We start from the raw sequence: 23,244 nt of genomic DNA on the forward strand, positions 1-23,244 counted from the left end.
GGTGAAGCACCACAGACCTGTGGTCGAGTTGTGTTCTCATTTTGGCGTGTAGCGATGTGACATCATGTCGTATCAGAGACAGGGCTTACCGTATTACAAACAACAGATGTTGTCAGGGAAGCTGCAAATGATTAAGTAATCGTAAATCAATAAAAATAACATACAAAATAATGTTATGCAATTGGAAAACAAAAACAAGGTTGTATTCCCAGTATTTAAGCAAGGCGTCTGTTAAATAACATCAAAATAGCCAATATATATTTTGGCCCCAAATTCCCCAGACCGACAACTCACTAAAAGTCATTTTAAAACGAGACCTCAGCTGAACTGAACGTGGAGTGGGGGGCGTGGCCCTGCAGTGACGGGGGCCCCTATATCTTGAGGAAGAATCTCTTGCGGTAGAGCAGGAAGGCCACTAGCACCCAGAGGGAGGTGGCCCACAGGCCCTGGAACAGACGCTCCCAGTGGCTGTCCTGGTGGCGCAGCTCCCAGCTGAAGGGGAAGTAGAAGCCCAGCAGGGAGTGGCCCACGTACACCAGGATGGAGTTCATCCCTGGGTGGTCACAGACACACACCACGCCTTTAGATTTCATAAGACGTGAGACGAGACACAGACCATCATCTCTCGTCATCCGGGCATATCAGGTTTTTTTTAGGTTACCAAATTTGTATTATCTTGCTATTTTTTTGTAATTTGGTTCATTGTAGTTATTTTTTCGCTGTGCCTCATGTGAAACTGTGAATGATCAGATACAGATGGTGGGTTGTTGTTTCCTGTGTGTAATATGGATCACACCTATGGCACACATGTGGACACATATGGATAGTGTATGTTTTATGTCCTGGCACTTAAAAATAGTAGTTAGCATTGTGGGATAGCATCTTAGCCTAGCTATCTTTGTTGTATACAGGGAATGGGTTAACCTAGCGATTGTTAGTGCTTGGCAGTGGGTTCTATGAACATCCTTACTGTACCGAGAGATATATTGTTTTTCTTCTGAAAAATGGATTGATTCTAAGTCGCTTTGGATAGAAGCATCTGCTAGATGCCCTAAATGTAAATGTATCTGTGTTGTACCTGGTAGATGAATGGCTGTCCCCCCCACCAGCCCTTGAGGTCTATGACAACATACATGGCGCCCAGCAGCAGGAAGGAGAGCTGCCCATGCACGTCACGTAGGACAGAGACCTGGGCAGCCCACGGACAAACAGGCAGGGAACACAATAAATAAATAAAGCTTCCTCTGTGGACGATACTGGGCCCGCTGCCGGTACCAATAAAACATCTCTCTCACACACACACACACACACACACACACACACAGTATATCAATCGTGTATTGACGTATAAATCAGGACCCAGTCACGGGCTACACGTCGGTATTGTAAGCCGGGCCGTAATGCATCAACAGGGGCCGTCGGTGGATCCCTGGCATGCTACCCCCCCCCCCCCCCCCCCCCCCCCCCCGCCCATGGAGCCATGCCAGGCCGCCATGTCCCTGTCTGTTCCTAAGTGCAAGAATGTTTGATGCAATATCATCTAATGTAAGATGGCGTCCACCCAGAACTCCTACACCACCACCGCCACCACCACCACCACCACCAAAGGTGCAGCAGGCATCTTTTATCTCTGCTGAAACTGGGCCAAAAAAGGACTTCTGACCAGAGTTAATTACCCCTAGACATCCAGGCAGGGGCCGCTACTCAGGAGCTCGATAACCCCTGCCTGTGTGGAGCTGTCTATAAGAGCCCAGCCAGGTAATGGTGGAGGCAGGGGGACGGGGGTGGAGGAGGGGGGGGGGCAGAGCACCTCCCTAGGGTGGAGAGGAGCAGCACACAGGAAAAAACATTTTTTTTTGCTTACACATCACAGATGAAGTGGTGCACTTGAAACAACAACGCAGGGATTAATAATGCCACGTCGCAGGACATGGCCAACACACATACAGGGTTTGAAGACACTATTTATCTATAATATATATAAAAAAATAATATATATATATATACACATAGGCTCTAGTAACAATTTATATATACATATAATATATAGATAAATATAAAAAAAATATATATAGGCTCTAGGCCTATATATAAAATGTCATTAAAAAAAAATATATATATATATATATAACATATAATATATATATATATATATATATATACAGTATATATATTTATATATATATATATGGTCCATGCTTACGTCAGATCCCTTAGCTCTCTAACACTTAACAGTCTTTTAATGAGAAGTCTCAATAACGCACCTATCAGCACTAATATCATGAATTAATAAGATTAAAGGTACTTTATTGATCCCAGATGGGATTTTAGAGTGTCAATTCTCCCCGGTCAGCTCAAGTGTGAGTATACTGTAGTATATTACATCTTGCCAATACCAGTACTGCACTTTGATGCCATTTCCTCACACTGAGCTGATAATGGGCTGAGCCTTTCTGCCAGGTATGCAGAACGTTTGGCAATAGAAGAACACAGGCCATCAATGTTAATATTATCAGTGGTGGTGGAGCAGCAGTGGTGGTGACCGGTGGAGGACGTGAACCCCCCACCCCACACACACACACACACACACACACACACACACACACACACACACACACACACACACACACACACACACACACACACACACACACACACACACACACACACACACACACACACACACACGGCCACAGCAGAAAGGCAGCAGCCTTACAGAGGAGATTATTTACAGTCCCAGCCGCCGCTAGTGGTAAGTAAACGTGTGTTTTAGCCCTGCTTGATTTGTGCTTCTGTGAGACGCATCCTTTGTTCTGGTAGGAAAGTGGCTGGATTTAGTGGGTCAGGAAGCACTTACCAAAGGTTTTTATTGACAGGAATAAATCCTCCGTCCCGCGTGCACTTAGAAAGGATGGCCGCCGAGGCTCCCTGTGGGGGCAAACAAAGCAGATTTCAAATCGATGGAGGGCCGATAGAGCAGGTGGGGTGGAGGGAGCTGGTGGAGGAGGAGGCAGGTGGTGCAGATGTTCACGCAGCAGTCAGGTAGATAGGATTAAGACATTATCCTCCAGAACAACATGGCAGCTAAGAATTTCCTCTCACTTTTGTTCGCTCCCTCTCTTCCATATTCTCTTTCAACAGCAGGTCACAGACACACGCACACCTGCACACGCACGGGCATGGGCACGGGCACGGGCACGGACACACACACACACACACACACTAATAAAGGGAACATTGAAAAACAGATGTATGTTAACATTTTGGGCATTTAGCAGACGGTTTTATCCAAAGCAACTATCCAAAGCAAATAACTACATTTGTCAGATGAAAGAGAAACAATATATCGCTGTCGGTACAGTGAAGTATGTATGTTCATATAAGGCTATTTTTCTTATCATTGTGTACATTACTGGGGGGTACCTGATAGTGCAGGTTTTTACTTCATATCTCCCTGCATGAATTACACACTTCTGGACGGCTGCAAATGTGCACACTTCACAACCCACCCAGGAATGCTGCATTCCTCACACACACACCGAGGCAGAGAGAGAGAGAGAGAAAGAGTGATAGTGAGCGAGGGAGAGAGCCACTCCTACAGCTGTCAAACTCCTATATGATGAAACTGGTGAGAGCTCCATCTGAGGCCCAAGTGACCAGCTTCATTTTAAAACCGGGGTTTATTGAAAAAAAGAAAAACCTTCAAAACTGCAAACTTTTGAGTAAATGATACCCACCTATCCACCAATAAATAAAACAAACGTCCAAAGAGGAGCCCAGGCATACAGATGGGAACCCGAACATGCTTGTTAGGGGGATATTCATCATGTGTATAGATGACAGAATCGATGGTGTGGAAATAGCCGAAGCGCCTGCTGGATCGCGCCCCCAGGCCGCCGAGGGCCAGCAGGAAGTGGAGGGCGGCTGGTATGTGGGGCAAACGCTCAATTTCAATCACTCACTCTCGGCCGGCCAGATCGTTAGGACTTTTTTTTAAAATTAACACGGCTTGTTGTTTGTTTTGAAAGAGGACGCTTAGGTCGCGTCCCCGGGAATATTAGCGCCCTGTCCCCCGCCTTTATACCCGGGGTTAGTCTGCTGTTAGACCCTCACACATCGAGACGGTCAGCCTGTTGTAGTTAAACACCGCAGTGAGGGCTGGGTCTTTGAAGCAGCCAGGGAAGTCTGTGAACCTCCGGTGTACAGAAACAGGATTCCTGTGGTGGGACGGCTGCAGCAGTGGGCTGCGCTCTGTGCTGAGGGAACGACCTAATGTCACGAGCATGTGTATGAAACAGGAGGCATTTTGTCGACACAGATTTACTGGACTGCACGGACCAGAAGAACACACAAAGCTGTGTTGGAAAAGGGGGATATTTAGGGGCTCTGGTTTCTCTTCATTTCCTTCGTGGGGAGAGTGTGGCTGATCACGATAAATGTGGAGCACCGAGAGCGATAACACATGTCTCCGATGCATGTAATCTGCGTTAGTGACCATCTATATAAAATATATTTGTTAGGGTTTTAATCACAGACACAGCAGTACAGTCAGCGGCCTGCCCCCTCCATGACGCAATTTCACATGTAGCAGGAGCAGCTATTCTATTTTAATTTCATGCTCTCCTTGTAATAGCTTTGATTAAAGATGAGGTATTGATTTTGCACTTAATACAAAGGCCGATCCGTAACATATTATGGTTGGCGTCACACAATACAGCCTATAGATATCATGGCCAGTGTCTATGTCTTGCACTATAGCTACACCCTGCGATACCAAAATAGGATTCATACACTCCCAATGTTGCTTTTATTATTTCAACATGCTTTAATTTATCACTATGGGCCTCTGGGTGGGAGGAAAATGGAGGTAATTTATTTTAGCACCCCCCGAAGCCTTTCGGCCAGCAATGATAGTCAATATGATTCAACAGCAATGCCATAATGGAGGAATTCATCATTTAAGAAAAGGAGGTTAATGATGTTAAATAACTGGATGACAGGGATGCCAAAATGAAGTTCCCACATATTGAAAACACACTCTTATTCACAAACCTATTTCAAATGCATTTGAACCTATTTCAAATGTGGTAACCGATGAACGTGACATTTTATGCCTGAAATTTTTGGTCAGAAACAGGAGGCTCCAGACTTAACTACAGACAGCTCCTTTTAAAATTAGCTGATTTTGAAAAATGTTTTGGGGCTATTGAATCCTGTTGAAAGCTCCTCGTATGACACAACGCTCACAGCAGCTGGCACGGTCATAAACAAAGACCTGAAACGATCATACACGAATAATAAAAGAACACAAACAATGGTCAAATATGCTAACAGGCTGGTGGATCCGTTTGTACGTGCATAAATTAATAGCTAAGACTTTAAGACTAGGACTTGAGTTGATTGGCTATTGGCTCTCAGCCCCCCCCCCGTCGGTATGGAGAGGATTTCAAAGTGCTCCATGATGCAGCTAACTCCCATCCCTCATCGCCTCTCAGGCCACTGGACCCTCAGACCAGGATGTGTGTAACCCCCACCCCCACCCCCACCAGCCCGGCCCAACAGCCCACCACTTAACCTCCTCTAGTCCATAGCAGTCTCACAGCCCGCAGCAGCATCCATCTCACTGTGCAGGAATTAAAAACAAAGCGTTGTGACTTTCTCACAAATTACACACCAGGAGAGAGAGTTCTGTCTCCGAAACCCTGACAGACACTAAACGGGGCACATCACATGACGCTTGCATTCTCCCTATGGGAGGTAGTCACCATCTTTATTAAACAGTGGCCAGCTTGCTTCTTTTCTCTTTATGGTGGGGGGGGGGGGATCAATGTTGGGACCACCCAGGTTGAGGAGTGCCCCCAAAACAAGGAAAAATGGCCACTCTGCATGGTGAACAGTGCAACATTCAGATCGTTGTTTCTGAATTCTGATATCCTTCCCCCATGCGAGTGCACCACCGGTGTCCAAGCGGTTGAGCCCATGCTTCATTGGGACGCGGTGAAGACATGCCACTTCATTCATTACGGTCGCCATCGGACAGTTTAATGCAGCTTTAATCCTGCCGGGGGGGGGGGGGGGGGGGAGTGTCCGTCAACCAGTGTTTGGCCATCATCGCCGCAGTCCATTGTGATGTACAGGATGGAGAACCCGAGCCCCCCCTTTTTACAGCGCTGGCGCTCGCTGTAAATAATACGAACGGCTCTTGCTTTCCATAAAAACCACCACATGTGAGACACAGCGGCAACGAGAGCCGCCATGTAGCCGGCCCCCCCCCCCCCCCCCCCCCCCCCCCCCCCCGGGCCGCCTTACCTCACCACGTCTGCCCGGAAGATCACACACACATGGAGGTTGTTTAATTGTACCGAGATCACACACACACACACACACACACACACACACACACACACACACACACACACACACACACACACACACACACACACACACACACACACACACACACACACACACACACACACACACACACACACATCACTAATGAATGGTTTCGCCGGCTTGACTTACAGATGATTTCTCGGATATTACCTACAAGGTACTGGGAAAACTGTTCTCCCCTCCTGAGTCAGGTGCATAAACCCGGAGTGACTCATTACGTGTGTGCGTGCGTGTGTGCGTGCGCCTGATGGCTGCAGGCCTGCAGGGGTTAGACCCTCCTCCTGTGTGTTCAGGACTCACCAGCACCACGGCCCAGCCCAGGAACCTGGAGAGGATCTGGACGTTGTCCCCCCGGTACCATATCATAATTTTCCCAGCCTGGAAGGAAAATGGGGCACAGAGATAAGCAGACACACCCCGTCTCATCCAATCACAAGTTAGAAAAAACTAATCCCATTAAAAATATTTTTTTCCACGTTGTCAATTTACTGGCTCGCACACACACACACACACACACACACACACACACACACACACACACACACACACACACACACACACACACACACACACACACACACACACACACACACACACACACACACACACACACACACACACACACACCCCATCTCCGCCCCTCCCCGTTTCCCCGGTAACTAAATACGCCCTGGATGTGAGCGCCGATGCCCGATGTCCCTGAAACGGCGGTCACATTTCTCCCTGTCCCGGCGGCGACGTCCAGATGTGGGGTGTAAGTCACCCTCTCCCCCCTCCCCTCCCCCACCCCCCCCCGGCCTCTGATTAATTCAGTGATGATGAATGCGTCTCAGCCGAGGAGACATTAGCACGGGACGTAAACAAAGTCCGCGGGACACCTGGCGCGTCTCCTTAGACATGTTGACGGAGGGGGCTCAGCGCTCAACTCGCCGTCGGGGGATAGAGCTATGCGGGCTGCCCCCTCCAGCCCGCATAGCCCCTCCCCCACTTCCCCCCCTCACCCCCCCACTCGCTTCCCAGCGCCCGGCCAAATGGTTAACCGGGGGCAACCGCCATCAAAGCCCCCAAAGTTGTGTCCTCGCTCCCTGACAACACTTCACTGTGTTAATCAAGTAGGACAGCTGTGGGCGCTGGGAAAGAGGCGGGAAAAGAACGTGTGGTGCCCACCCCACCCCCCCCCCCCCCTCACCCCGACACATCCAGAGGGTCCCAGACTTGCCCCTTCACCACAATGCTCCTTTATAAGAGAACAGTCGTGTGAACATTGTTTTCCACGTCGGGGAACTACAGTATTGCGGTGGTAACACACCAGAGAGTAGCCGGAGAGGGCTTACTTGCATCCCCATGAATCCCATGACAACAGAGTTGATGGTGCCCAGTATCCCCTCCGGGTCAAAGGGCATCGTGGTCCGATACAATTCCTGCAAGACAACGACACGAGATGCCAAGAAAAAGCACAACAACCGGGTTGTTCATCGATTTTTAGACGGATAAACAGATTAGCAACAGAAATAGCTGAGGTGGTGTGGAGGGGTGAGTGTGAGTGTGTGTGTGGGGGTGGGGGGTTGTGGTGGGGGTCCTCACCCGGCAGGTGGGCCATCTGTACATGTTGTCTCCAAACACCCACCGGTCGATGTAGCCCGCCGCCCCCCCGGTGCAGTTGGGGTACCGGCCGTGGTCCCCGATGCCGCCGGCCCCCAGATACCCTCTGCGGAGGAAAAACCCACCGAAAACCCACAGAAAGCAAACCGTTTAGATGAACTCCAGGGAGCCGCCAGACATGACCGCATTACCCTGTGACACATCGCAGCATTAACCTAATGTATGGCTGTATTTACAATCCGCTGTTGGGGGATAAATCAATGCAAAGTGTTGGGCTGGGGGGTTTTGGGGGTCCTAACTCATGCTATTTTTCTCTACAGTGAAGCCTCCCCCATCGGGGGGGGGGTTAGAGTCGAGGGCAGCCTTCGACAACAAAGCCATGCCGAGGGGCGGGGCTTAGGGCGAGGGGGAAACACAAGGCGAGGAGGAAGCGAAGGGAGAAGATGGATGCTGTGCTTCTGTGCTCCATATTGCACACATGAAAGCCCCGGATTGGCTAATTATGGCACGCCATGGAGCTATAAATCACAGGTGGCTGATAATGCGTCCCACTTTACCAACACAATGGCGCCCTGGCCACCGCACTCTTACCCCTGGGAGCCCGGAGGAGAGAAGGTGATGGCTTGGAGGTGAAAACAGATCATCTGTATCATTTAGCAGACTCCTTTATTATAGAAGACCCTTTTAAATGTAAAAGGTATACAGGTCCCTATGTAGGCTTTGTCTAGCATCTGGCTCCAGGATTAGCAGGATGCTAATATAGGCTGGGGGACATGAGGGGATCGGGACACTACGTATGGGCCTGGTGCTATAAATAAAGCATTGGAGCGCATTTGGGCTTGTGGCCAAGCCGGCCAATCACATGACGGACCAGAGCCGGTGTTGGTTGGGCGCGTCGTCGCACTCACGCGGGGCAGCCGGGGACGGGCAGGAGGAAGGTCAGACACAGCCACAGCGTCTCCAGCAGCACGATGAACACCCACTCTGGCCAGTAGGGCACCAGGTCCTGCACCCAGCTCCAGCAGCGGCTCTGTGGCGGAGGCGCAAACAAGGTCCAAGTCGTGTTCAGAGCCGGCGTGCCTCTGTCTCAAGGTTAACGTTGACGCCGTTAATGTAATGACTGAGTCGAAGGGGGGGGGGGGGGGCGTGCTCACCGCTCTGGCTGGGACCGAGGTCTGGCCCCACGCTGTCTGCATCAGAGAGAGCACAAAGTAGGTGAAGCCCAGCCGCTGGAGCACCCCTGGGACCCGCAGCCACGACCAGGACACTGGAGGGAGGGGCCAATGGGCAGCCAGCTCAGATCTCGTCCATCCAGTCAGAGGACAGGATGAGGTCTTGAAAATACTATCATGTTAATGTGAAATGCTGTGTGACTGTGTGTGTGCGTGTGTGTGCGTGCGTGCATGCGTGCGTGTGTGTGTGTGCTGTGTGTGAAAGGTAAAACATACAACAGTACAAATAGAACCACTAAACCCGAGGATAAACAAACACTGCCCTGGGAGGATACAAATCAAAAGCAGCTATTGACACTGATCAGAGGGAGTTAAAGCGCACAGGAAATTGATAGTCAGGCCGACAGGGCATCAGCATATTGGAACACGAGTCTACGAAACAGAGCTACTGATCCCTGAAGGAGGCGGACGGACAGACACCAGAGGAAACGATGTCGTGCCTTACAGATGTGTCTGAGTGTGCGTGGCTGCGTGCATGTGCGCGTGTGTGTATATATATGGTAATGGTGTGTGTGTGTGTGTGTGTGTGTGTGTGTGTGTGTGTGTGTGTGTGTGTGTGTGTGGATATTTGTGTGGGAGGCTATATTTGTGAATGGTGTGTTTGTGTGCGTTCGTGCATGCGTGTATGTGCTTGCTTGCATGTGTGGGTGTACTTGGGTATGGTGTGTGTTTGTGTCGACCTGCATGTATATTTGTGTGTATTTCTGTGCGTGCGTGTGTGTGTGTGTGTCAGTCAAGAAGATGGGGAGAGCGTCCAAGACCCCTGGTTATCTCTCGCTCTGGGCTAATTGGAGCAGCTATGAGACTATGGCCAGAGATTGATAGTAATCTCCCCATTAGTTAATTGAAAACCTCTTTGCTGCTCAAAGTGCTGTAAAAACACTGTAATCCGTGATCATTGATCGGGACAAATCAAATAAAACGGGCGGAAGTGTCTCTCCTCACAGGAAAAGATGGACGCCGTTTCAGGGACTAATGACACGTCTGTTAAGACGGCCGAGTCACACCTCTATTGGACAGCTCGTCCTTTACCGTCACTCTGCTCATTGGATCCATTTAATACAGGTTATTATTCTTTTTTAAATGAGCACAGGCTCGACTGTGCGAAAATCATTCATGCTTTTTTTTTTTTACAAAATCTCCTGGAAACATTCACGTTTGACATTATCATTTTCACAGTGACTCAGCTTTGGCTTTTTGATGAATATCTAGGTAGGATGGGGTTTTTATACCATTTGGAGATGAAAGACTTGTGTTCGCTACCCAGATTCTCGAAGCAATGAAGTGAATATGAGTGAAATACTGCTTTGTTCCGGTGCAACTGTTAGACAAAACATCATAGGTTCATATATTTTCTTCCTGTTGCCTTTTTTCAAAGTGCCGTTATAAAACATCAAGAATACGAGTGTAAAACACAGGACCTCAGCAACACCATTGCATAACAACCAAATCATTAGGTTGCACATGATACGAATTTGTATCCATCGGTAAGAAGAACTAATCAACATTGAGCGAAACACCACTGCAGACTATCTCCAGCCTGGCATCACTCAGAGTGGAGGGCAGAGGTTAAGTTGGCGTTCGGGGTCATCTCTGATTTAAAACATGGAGCTGCATGATTCCATTCTCTTATTAGATGTGGACACCCTTGGAGACAGAGGGCATTTATAGTAAAAGTCACAGCACTATTGTGAGCAACACTGACCTCTGTAGAGACTGCAGCTTTAGCAGGGATTGAAACGTGTAACGTTATCTGTTTGTGATTATCCATTACCAGAGAGGTTGGTTTTCTGGCCCAATCCACCTCTGTTAAATGTCCCTCGACACTAGAGTTGTGACTACAAACACAATAACAATATTTTTGTTAACCCTGTTAAGGAGACATTCAGCCAGGAAGGTCCATTAGTGTCCACGCTGGCTAATGTGTTAAAGGCAACAAACGCATCCCCTGAGGTGGAGACGTAAATCTCTAGGATTTTCTCACAGCTCCACCCTATAATGGTGTTGTAAGCCACTAAATGCTGGAAAGCTCAACCCAACTACATTAATGTGCTGTTTTTCTGGGAACCAATAGATCGGATTCAATAAAATAGTTTTAGGCAGCAGATCATTAAGCCTGAACAACAAATGGTCTTTCTCGCAGTAACAACTGAATTTGGCTCAACGGCTGATTTGTAATGGCATATTTGTCATGCCCAATTTCTTTGATAAGATTAGATAAGGGGAAGTGGATGAGGTTACCAGTTTAAGGGTAAAAAGAGTTATACACCCAAGATCAGCATCAAAGCACATTATTTCAGAGAAGAACCGACGTATACGGACCATGCAGCATCTCCTACAGTTCACGTGTGGTTGCTGAGCCAATCCAGAACAGCCATTGCCAGTGTGTTTTTTCTCCCCCAAATATTGTGCTTTTCTTGCAATTTAGCTCAAACTTCCGGTGACTTTTGAATGTTTAAACACAGATTGAATGTTGAAACATTCAAGTCACCGGAAGTTTGAGCCAAACAATAATGACGATGGTTGATGTGATGATGTGGTGATTCATAAGAAGGATCCCATCAAGATCCTCTCTGAGCGTGCGTTCACCTACGTGGCCCGTCTCTGGGAGAGTAGTTGATAAAACAGAAGCCCAGCACCATGAGGACGGCCGTCCTCCAGGAGAGTTTGCGTAGGAGTTGCACGCGACTCACGCCTTTCCTCCGCATGGACTGAAAGGCCAACACCACCGATGTGCCCATGATGAACACAAACCTGGTGGACAGCATCAACGTTTACATTTACTTTGAGGGGATTTGTCAACCACGCAGGGCGACAGCCAGCTTGTCAGAAGCAGTCATTGTGAGGTGTCTTGCTCAGGGACACCTCGACACTCGAGGTGTCTGCTAGGAGGAGCTGGGGATCGAAGTAGCAACCTTCCGGTCACCAGTCAACCCGCTCTACCTCCTGAGCTACTGTCGCCCCATCAAGAGGTTTCAAAACGACTAGTGTTGTTAGTGCATCGTGAAGGCTTTGTGTTTATACGTTGGTATGACTATTTAGTCTACGGTGCCTACAGGAATCAGGCGATACCTTCGAGCCCCGGGGAACTTAAATTGTAACTTGATTCGCCTCCATGAAGGTTAATGAGGGTCTTGTTGTTGCGCCAGTAGGCATGCTCAAATCATAATCAATTATTTACTGTATGGGATTTCATGAATATCTATGTAAATTGGGCAGGATTATCTCTGTATGGACTGACTGACCGACATACTGAAAGCAGAAACTGAGCCAATGAGCTAAACCCAGACTCCCTCCTCTCCAGGCATCAGGTGCAGACCCCGGTTGCTAATCTCAATATAATGATTTCATCCAGTTTGCCCAAGGGAAGAACTCTGATTGTCTCATTTAGGTTGTTGGGTCACATATGGGCATGTTTTCAAATATCTGGTGGATACTGAATAATAGTATCAACTTTAAATGTATGACTACATGTATTGATTTTAGGGGTGGTTTTGAACCCAATGTTTCGTAGGAGTCACTCACCATGGCATGACCAGATCAGCCACAGTCAGACCTGTAAAACAAACAAACAAACAAAAGCAGGAATGAGCATACAGAATGAGTAGTGCATTCTGCTCTCATTTGGCTCAGTGAATCAAAGACGTTCTGGATGTCTGATGAATTCAACAACTCTCACTGCCTTGTTATGATCTGATAAGATTAATCAAATTTCCACCAAAATCGATACAGATCTGCTGCTGGACTAAGAGGCGATCATAGAGTGGAAATTTGGCTCATCTTTACGTATTAGGGGAACTGCTCATTCCCTGAGTGTCACTACAATAACACACACCCCTCCTGCTCCTCATCCTCATCGGTTATGACAATTATGGATCTCTGCTGCAGTTGGCCAGGATTTAGGCCATAAGTGATAAATGATGAATTCAATGACATTTCTTGGATCACAACTAATGGAACGAAGCGTGCAAACTCTCAAGACATGTGAAAGGTATCTTTATGGAGGATCGTGACGACCGATCCTTGTCGAAACAAGACAGATCTGGGACGTCAGTGTCAATTATCACGTTTCCTTCAATGAATATAAATTGAAGTCCAGGTTGATCAGAAGCAGTTTGGAGATGTTTTTGTAAGCCTTGGGACATGGATTGCATGTCACAGGCGTATTACAACCATACTTGTGTCATTTGTAGCCCTTGATGTAGTAAGACATTTTGGGTACGTAACCATTCCACGGTGCATGTTCCATGAACCAGTATCCACCGCCACCGTAGTTCACAAACACCATCACCGTCAGAGAAAAGCTGAAGAAGAGGATTACAAGGAGTATCAAGAAGCAAAATACATAAACATCAAATCAAAATGTTATGGAAAATATGACACATTTATTGAGAGGTGCTTTTGAATCGGAAACGGTATCATTATTGTTTTCCTTATTGCTGGGTCTCTGATCGTATGGATTCAATGACCAGTTATGAATTACCCGTCAGGAGAGCAGGATTATTTTCCTTCCATTTCTGTCACCCCTCCGAATGCAACACAAGGTAATGCAATCTAAGCATTATGGATCACTCAGGAAATGAACGGCCGCCCTCTGCATCTCCTCAAGCAGCGGCAGAGTGCTGACTCCGGAGTTTGGCGCTTATATATGATACACTTAAACTTTCAGACTTTAGCCAGGAGCTGTTCCATCCGACCGGCGCACACATGATGGAGTGGCACGCTGAAACAACAAGCATGAGCAGGCGTTGTTTGCGTTGCTTGTCAGGGGAGACGCCGGCCCGTGTTATCCCGGCAGACTAACATGTAGCGCGGTGTATGTGTAAGATCATTAAAGGTCCATCGGAGCACAGCCTCTCTCCCCCCCCCCACCCCCACACCCCCACACACACTTTAACCACCAAACCAAGGTTTATTCCTGGCACTGGTCCAACCCACCATTTCATCATCTGTGAGGCTCAATGTTTATGCTTTCAGATTTATGCGATTTTTAATGAAATAAGGTTGGGAATAAATAAGCCATAAACAGATTGAGACAAGTTCCCCCAAGGAAGGAGACGGATTAGGTCTGATAAGGCGCAGTGTATCTACCTCTGCATTCCCTGGTACTTCCATGCAAATTGAATTGGGAGGTTCACCAGGCCATTACGGCTCCTTTTATCCCTAACCTGCTGATTCAAGATTATAATCGACCTCTATCATCTCAAAAGGGCTATTAAAGTCTGCTAAACACTGTGTGCTTGCGTGCGTGCACACACACACACACACACACACACACACACACACACACACACACACACACACACACACACACACACACACACACACACACACACACACACACACACACACACACACACACACACACACACACACTTTGCATGGGCATATTTAGATTTGGTTAAATACATCCATTAGTCACCATAGTGACAAATACAAGGGTTGAGTTTTTATCCAGATGAGACCTGCTGTAAATCACTGCCATAACATGACTTTGTTTTACCAATCTTTTAATGAAAACCCTTTAGGTGTCTGAAGGGAGAGGATCAGGTCTTCATGAGCCCCATATTAAGCAGATTATACTACTGGCAGGTGGCAAACCACGTCTGGACATTCAGTTTAAGGGAAGAGCTATGATCTTATCCGGCTGGAATTTTGGCTCAGTTTTTCTTTCAAATTCAATATATGAGGCTATATGAGAAGAAAACTTTACTAAAAATAAATATGCACAAATTACTGCAGGGCCCATGAAATAGTTTTCCAGGTGTGTGGGCCATAATGGAAAAGTGTTGAATAATTTATCTTTTCCAAGATCTGGGCTAGAGGACCAATCCATCACTTTTGGCCATCCCTTGTCGATGTCCATTGTTATCTGTCAGATAACTAACGTGTCTTACGTTAATAACAACTGGCTACCGTACTGAGACACACTCATTGAGCTGCATGTGATCCCAATTAGGAGAATCATCACAGTACATTTGACCGCGGCGAATGGATCGTCACACTCTATTTCTACTCGGTATTGAGTTTCAGATTGACGGGACTGCTGCCGACTACATGAAGGATATGGAAAAACTCTCCAAAAGTATGATAAATACTTGAGTGGAAAAGAAAAGCTGTATGTTTCTGTCTTATTTCTATAGACATATAATATGTCTAAAAGCTGTATGTTTCTGTCATATTTCTATAGACATATAATATGTCTATAGAAATAAGACAGAAACATACAGCTTTTCTTTTCCATTGGACATCCCTGGCCTATGGATCTCCTCTAAATGCCGTGCTATGAGATGGAACTGGTGGAACTCTGGTTTTGAGGTAATTCTCTGCAAGTCATGAAACAACAGATTTTCAGTGGAAGGGAAACTTGGCTTGCTGTGTTTTCAGCACTGCGGTGGCAGATTAAAACACAAATCCTTTTAGAAAAATTAAACATAAAACAAAGTCTGTCCGGTGTGATAAATATCCCGTCTGAGCGAGGAATGGAATGACCAGGGGGAAAAAGCCCCAGACCAAACCTTTCAGTTTACAAGAAGGAACGAAAAAAACACTTTTGCCATCAGCAACGCTGGCGGAACCCAGGTCTGTGAGTGATGCTGCTGCCGTGTTGAGAGTCGCTACTGATCAGGGATATGGATCATAAGTCATCAGGCTACGGGTGACATCACATTAAAGAGCCTGAGTCATGGTTTGATTGAGTGCGTCAGTGGGTTAGGATGTTTACCAGCAGCACTGGAAACTCAATAGAGGCTGCAATATGTTACAGGTGTTTGTGACCATAGGGTGACACGCCAGGGGTGTAATCAGATTTAACAGATCTCCGGTGACAAACCACCACCTTAGACCGTAGGTCAACACAATCTGAACCGATTTGCTTGCTCTTTTCTTTTTATTCTTTTAGCGTACCGTTGTTTAGGCTACAACAATGAAGGTATCAAATTCCCAATCCAAACAGCGAAATCCAAGTTCATCCCCTACTTTCCAATCCCTCATATAATGAGCATATGGCGACCTGTGGTGGTGTTCAGTCCAAATGAAGGACACAAGCAGATGCAATGCCAATCGGCAGATGAACATCAGCAGTGCGCCTCTTGGATTCTCTCTCTCTCTCTCTCTGATTCTCTCTCTCTCTCTCTCTCTCTCTCTCTCTCTCTCTCTCTCTCTCTCTCTCTCTCTCTCTCTCTCTCTCTCTCTCTCTCTCTCTCTCTCTCTCTCTCTCTCTCTCTCTCTCTCTCTCTCTCTCTCTCTCTCTCTCTCTCTCTCTCTCTCTCTCTGTTTTGGCTGCAGATCTACGAGGCCGTGAGGATGTGTGCTGATATGTTGACGATATTATGACATCAATTATTTGGCGAGGGGGGGAGGTCAAAACCACACCAGTATCCTGTTTCCAGAGGCGTGCTCTGTGTCCACCCCTCCGGGCCACAATTAAGTCTAGCAGAGGGAGCCCAGATTCAATCACATGCATCAGTCCTGTCCAACAGTAACACGCTGTTCCAGAGCCGGGCCCAGCGATATCACCACACCGTAGCCCAAAGCCGTCCCCTTCAGAGCTAGAGCTGGGGGGAACATGTGGCCAGACGGTGACCCCTGTAATTATTCATTATACTTGGGAGGGGAGGGCCTGGTCCTCTTCATGCTTCCCCTCAGACGGACACGGACAGGAAGATGAAACGTGAGCCAGCGCAGAGCATGTGGCGACCGACCGACTCACTGCGGCGAGGTCGGAGGGCGTACGTACGTACCCTCGGAAGGTGTCCAGCGAGTGCAGGCGTGTCTGTTTCGGCTTAGCGTCCGCGTCATCGGCTTCACAGGTGGGGGTGACCTCCTGCACGGGAACGCCATCCGATCCATTTGGACCGGCGTGCGGAAAAGTATTAGGGAACGGGACAAACACAGCCGTTATTGTACTGCTCGTGGAAAAGAAGCATAAGACAGCGGTTGTTAATTACTGTATTTATACTTTGAGTCGGTTCTTATGTCGACCTCATGCACCTGCGTGACACATGTGAGAAATGTACATCTAACATAAAAATATCTAACTTTATTGTTACTGTGGGATATTTGTGTATAAATATATATATATATATATATATATATATATATATATATATATTTGTGTATATATATTTGTGTGTATATATATATATATATATTTGCATATATAACTCTATATATATATATATACTATATATATATACATGTCTGTGTGTGTGTGTATGTGAGTGTAGACACACACACACACACACACAAATAAACATATACACACACACACATACACACACGCACAACTCTTGCGTCGAGCATCCAGCCCCAGCCCTCTTCCTCTGCTCTTTTTTGGAGGGGAGGATTGAGTTAAATGTGGCCCTCTCGCCCTCCCAGTTGGATTAGCCTGGATGGCCGGGCCTCCGCGCCAGGCCGCTTAAAGCCGGGCCAGAGCAGGAAGACACCGCCGCTAATACGCTATGATGGATCTGAATGCCATCCACCCAGCATATGGGAGACAGAGATGGCTCGATGGGAAGGATGAGAGGAGCTATTCATGCTCGCCAAAAATACAACCAGCGCCCTCCCTCCCCTCCCCACTCCCTCCCCACACCCACCAGCCCCCAGCCACCAGCACCACCGCCCCCGCCCGTTCGTTAAGGAAGACAAGTGGACGGACGTGGATGTGCTGACGTTCCCACGTACGTCTGTTGTGCACCGAGGCTTCGCTAAGGCCGCCATCAATCATTCCATTATTGTCTCGCCAAACTGGCTTGATGTTGGGAGAGTCGGAACGAGGGGACGAACGGGTCCAGGGCGGGCCAATGAAAATAGTCCGCTGTAATTGTTGGCTCGGGGCAAAGTCAACTTTTGATTCCAAAAATAATGGACCCACCCGAAAGAATTTCTTAAAATCATAGCATGTTCACATCACATTGTGGTTTCGTAAATCAAGAAATTCATACAAGATAAACATTTAAAAAATTGGAATCAGACACTTGGAGCTTGAGTACTGTGGGATACTGGGATTAGAGCTGTGTTGGATGTTCCAGTGTTCACTGGAACATTCTCAATGGTACAAACACCACTTAAACTAGTAGAGTAATTAATACACACTGGTTGAAATAATTCAATTACATCTTGGAGCCACGTTGTCTTGCAAACAGCCAAACAAGCAAGGTCTGTCATGTCTCTGTGTTGGGGGGACATATTAACAGTGCCATGATACTCACACAATCCACTGTGTATTGTGGGCTCGGACAACAAGCATTCTTGATCCGCTTTGTGGCGTTGTACTTCCTGTTCAAAGGAACAATGAAACAACAATTAAACAATTAAAAGATTTATCGTTTGAACAATTGATCAATGAGCCAAGACATGTTTTTTTTCTTGTTGAAGATGACGAACAACACTGTACCTGTTGATGTAGGGTATGAGAACAAACAGTAGGGCGATGACAGCCAGCACAAGAAGAGCCACCAGAAGCGCTGTGTAAGACAATTAAAAGAAGGTGAAGTATAAATGTAGGATTGTACCCTAGCTATTCCGGTCGGGCGGGATGCACTGCATCTAACCCTCTCTAATAAAATTGGATCTGACAAGGACCAAGTGGGACCGATAAGCACAACTTCCACAACAACATCAACAGCAGCTACTACAAGTTTCCTATGGCCTTTTGTGTTGTTTTCTGACTACCCTACGGCTGTCCGTCACCCAACCACCAGTGCCCCGGTCACAGGGGATCCTTCAAGTGACAAACAGAGAGAGAGGACCTAATGGGGGACTCTGTGTAATCCATCACAGAGCAGTCATTATTGGTAATATAAGCCCCGCAGGGCCCCCAGAACAGAGCGTGGTGGGCTCCACAGTAACAACAGAAACACAGCAAGGCATAGTGGAATAAAGTGGCTGCCAGAGGGCGATGTTATATAAATAAAGGTTTGTTGTTGTAGTTTTTTTCATTATCAATCTGAGGGTTCATGTAAAATTCAACTCCACAGGAGGGAGGAGTTTAGCAATGGAATATTTGTGTCTAGAAAGAAAATTATGGAATTTGACAAATACACAGACAAACCAGTAGAAACAGAACCGAAACAAGATAAACAAATAGATCATATAAATAAATAAATAATAAATCAAATATTTTTTTCATTATCAATACCTGAATACATATTACATTAAAAAAATTATATTAATAATAGATTATAATATATATATATATAATTTATTATTTCTCCTAGACACACAGACTTAAACGATGCATCCTCTATACTATAACATGAACTCCACATATGATCTTTCCGGGACAGTGTGTCACATCCAGGCGATGACAGGGGTGAAACCCAACACTCGCTGTCTGTCTTTAGTGGAAAAACCAACAGAGGGGCCCCACTCACCTGAATGGCTGAACGGACACAATGACAGCCACTCAGATCAGAGACGCGGTGCTCAAATACGCCTTTTGAACGTCTCCACGCCACTGTTGTCCAGTCATAAAAACCACCTCATAAACCTCTTGACACAGAGGGGGGCCGTGGTGGCTGACAATGGATTTGACCCCAGTAGCTCATCCATCTATACGTACTGTTGGCTGTGTGTGTGTGTGTGTGTGTGTGTGTGTGTGTGTGTGTGTGTGTGTGTGTGTGTGTGTGTGTGTGTGTGCGCGCAGTGTGTTTTTTCATTTAATTGAACAGAAACCATCAACAGACAAATGCACGTGGGCGGTTTAGCACCGTGTCAATGACACCGGAAGACAGAGACACCGACTTGTGGTCAATAGATGTGTGAGTGGATCAAGGCCCCTGCAGGTGACTTGTGTGGTCTGTGGTACTAATGAGGAATACACTGCTAACGTGATTAAAGAGGGGCAGGGCTTGATAACAACTGACCGGACCAGAGAGAGGAGCCACTATGCTATGCTGCTACTGCAACACACAGCACACTGTGCTGTTCATACACCTCCCTCCCACCCCTCCCTTTCCTCATCAAAGCGTAGTAGCTCTCGTAGCCCAATCAATTCTAGGATGCCCAAGTAAACTTTGAAATTCCTGTGGCGGGGGCCAGTCCTCTAACCGGCCATGTGATGGGCTGCTGACCGGACCATTACTTAAGCGGAGCAGGCCCGGTGCTGTGGGGAGTTGTGTGTATAATCACCGGTCTGAAAGGCTAATGGAAGATCATCATACAGTGAGGGGTGCAGTCACACTGACCATATATCTGCCAGATAATGGCTACTTGGCCTTAAAAGTCTGATCTACAACATAATCTGCAATATTGTTAAGTAGAGTGTACATTATGGAGCGAGACGCTTTCAAAGTCCCATTACGTCCTAATCCTTCCATACTCGCTAATGTATTACCCACAGTGCCTCGCGAGCGTGGAGCCAAGGCCTTCCAAACAAACAGGAAAAAGCTTTTATTTTATCCCCCCACCACCCACCTCCTTTGGTTTTTTTGTTGAGAAAAAAAAACCCCTCTTACTTAGGCATACACAATATGTCCCAGGAGATGAGGGGAGGGTAATGACTTGGACACAAATCCCGCTTTCGCCATTTTTGCTGACTCAATTAATACTCAACATCGCAATTACTTGTCCAGTCTCCTCGCACACACCGACGCATAGGCGCGCTCTACTCCCTGAAGAAAGATTAAAGGCAATACTGTGTCAATTGATTACTAAATGTAAATGTGCTGATGTTCGTGCCATCGATCGTTGCATCTCTCTCCTTGGGTGGATTTTAAGGTTGGGCACTACTCACGTAGGTATACGTTGCTGGGATTTTCATCCACTGAGTGACTGCAGATAGCGCTGGTGTTGGACGCAGTCTCCTTCTCGATCCAGACAGAGTATTGGCCGCCTTCTTCATATGTCTGACTCCAGCTGGGCCCCCCCAAAAAAAATCATACGCTTTCAGACACTCTAACCACAACTGCCTATTGAAACTGCACTGTTTCCAATGGATCAGCAGTGAAACTGTATTCCCTTAAAAAGCATGCATTAAAATGTATGCCATTTCGTTTTTTTTCTAGTGGGGTCAATGCCGATATTATATATTCAGCATTGTTGGTGGAAAATAATGTTGATTTTACTTTTTGAAAGAAATACATAATTTGTGCCCAGATCAGCATCTTCCTATTCAACTTGCTTCCCATACGCCGATTAAGCTCAGGGGAGACACCTAGTGGTCACATCTGAGAATTGCACCCTCCATCTCCAGTTTCAGATCCCAGAGGGGCGAAAGCATGCATTACATGCTACTATTGATCCACAGTGGGATGACATACGGGCCATCACTCACAGTGTCTTTTTAAAGCCTATAGGAAATCAATGGCTGCACAGCCTGGTTAGAGACCTCCTCATTGATCTCAGAGAACACAAGACCATACCTCCGAGAGGATCAACGAAAAGACACACACACACACACACACACACACACACACACACACACACACACACACACACACACACACACACACACACACACACACACACACACACACACACACACACACACACACACACACACACACACACACACACACACACACCAACCTGATCCCTAACAACACATTCAAGGGGGTGACCCCCAAATGGAAAGCTCTGCCCTTCGTCTTGTTAAGTCTTCAGTGTTTATACATATGGGTGGACGAACAGTCCGAGACCACCACCACCACCACCACCACCACTCCTCCTCTCAGAGGCTTCAGGAGGTCAGACGGCGGAAGGCTTTAAGCCTTAGTGAGCATCATCATCAATATCGGAGGAATGTCAGGCCTTATTAACCCTAAAAAGCCAGTCTATCGATACCCTGCGGTAGTAGTTCACCCGGGGTCCAAAAAGCAGGTCAGGCTTGCACCCCTGGACGCGTAAATAACCAGGCAGACTGCTGATGTAATCACCCGGATGCCCCACAAGGCTCTATAGTGTATGTTTCATCCTGAGACAAGAGCACTCGTAGGGATACTACTACAAAAGCAGACAGGAGTGTTATCAGGGTTATTCACTGCAGTTCTCGTTTCTGATTCGGCATTGGGACAAATAACGGTTTATGAGAATATCGATGGTGCTTTACACTGGGAAGAGATGTTTACCTGCATAGTTCAACATTGCTGGTTTTGGAGTCCACGTGTAGGCTCAATGTGAATTTAGTACTGATGACAGTAGATACATTGGACTTATCTCCTTCAACACTGACCAGGGGCTGGATAAGACACTGAGAGGGAAAACAGATATGTTTTACAAGAACACAGGAGAAGGATATTTCTGTGTTGAACAAATCAATAATAAAACAAGATGGACGTTTCACTACCATGTAGCAGTAATCCGAGTTGTAGAAAACATCCACTCCCTCTGGGAGCCTGTTATGAAAGGTCAGCAAGGCCTGGTCCATTTTCAGACTTCCTCCTGGAGTTATTATATTCGTACTAATTAGTACTCATTTACCAATTACTTAAGGATGGTACAGGCATGCTGTGTACAACGGCCTAATCAATCTTCCATCTGCACCCTCCATCATAGATGAGTCAAATCTGACTTTGCTGGCTTCAGTTACAAAAACTAAGATCAATGGACAACTGAGAGCCACTGAAAGTAATTTTATAGACATTTTTGTAGACATTTTTTTTGTATCAATATTAATTTTAATTGATAAAAGGTATTTGGATAATCTAGAAAACAATCAATGACATTTCTTGCCACAGAATTCCTCCAACAACATAATTATTTGTGTTCTAAGACAATTGAACATGATCTTGGATGCATTGACCTGAAGCTAGCTCAAGCTAAGTCACAACATTGTGGTGATTTTATTTTTCTTACACAGAAATTATCTAAACTGTGTCTTGACCCCTACAGTATATGCTTCTTACCTGTGTATAATTGTCCCCCATGGACCCCAGCTATAAGGAGACACACTGGAAGAATCGCCTGTAGAACTACGCCAGGCTCCATTTTGCCCAACAGTTCAAAACAATCCAACCTAAACTTTGACTGTTCATCTTTATGACGGTGTCACTGAACCGGTATAAAACCT

General features: G+C 46.6%; 1 protein-coding gene across 1 annotated transcript; it reads right to left on the bottom strand.

Annotated features, from left to right (window-relative positions):
* Window positions 1-371: 371 nt before the first annotated feature.
* LOC311350142 (heparan-alpha-glucosaminide N-acetyltransferase) lies at window positions 372-22,602 on the bottom strand (the record flags this gene model as incomplete). Its single annotated transcript, XM_084470163.1, is given in 15 exon segments — window positions 372-557; window positions 1,082-1,161; window positions 1,164-1,189; window positions 2,858-2,928; window positions 6,697-6,774; window positions 7,731-7,817; window positions 7,981-8,104; window positions 8,907-9,028; window positions 9,153-9,265; window positions 11,824-11,984; window positions 12,756-12,786; window positions 13,458-13,534; window positions 16,973-17,137; window positions 22,304-22,425; window positions 22,522-22,602. Coding segments are annotated over 15 exon segments (1,524 nt in total).
* Between the last annotated feature and the right edge of the window lie 642 nt (window positions 22,603-23,244).

This window comes from Micromesistius poutassou (genome assembly GCF_964030765.1).
Source record: "Micromesistius poutassou genome assembly, chromosome: 7".
Taxonomy (NCBI): Eukaryota; Metazoa; Chordata; class Actinopteri; order Gadiformes; family Gadidae; genus Micromesistius; species Micromesistius poutassou.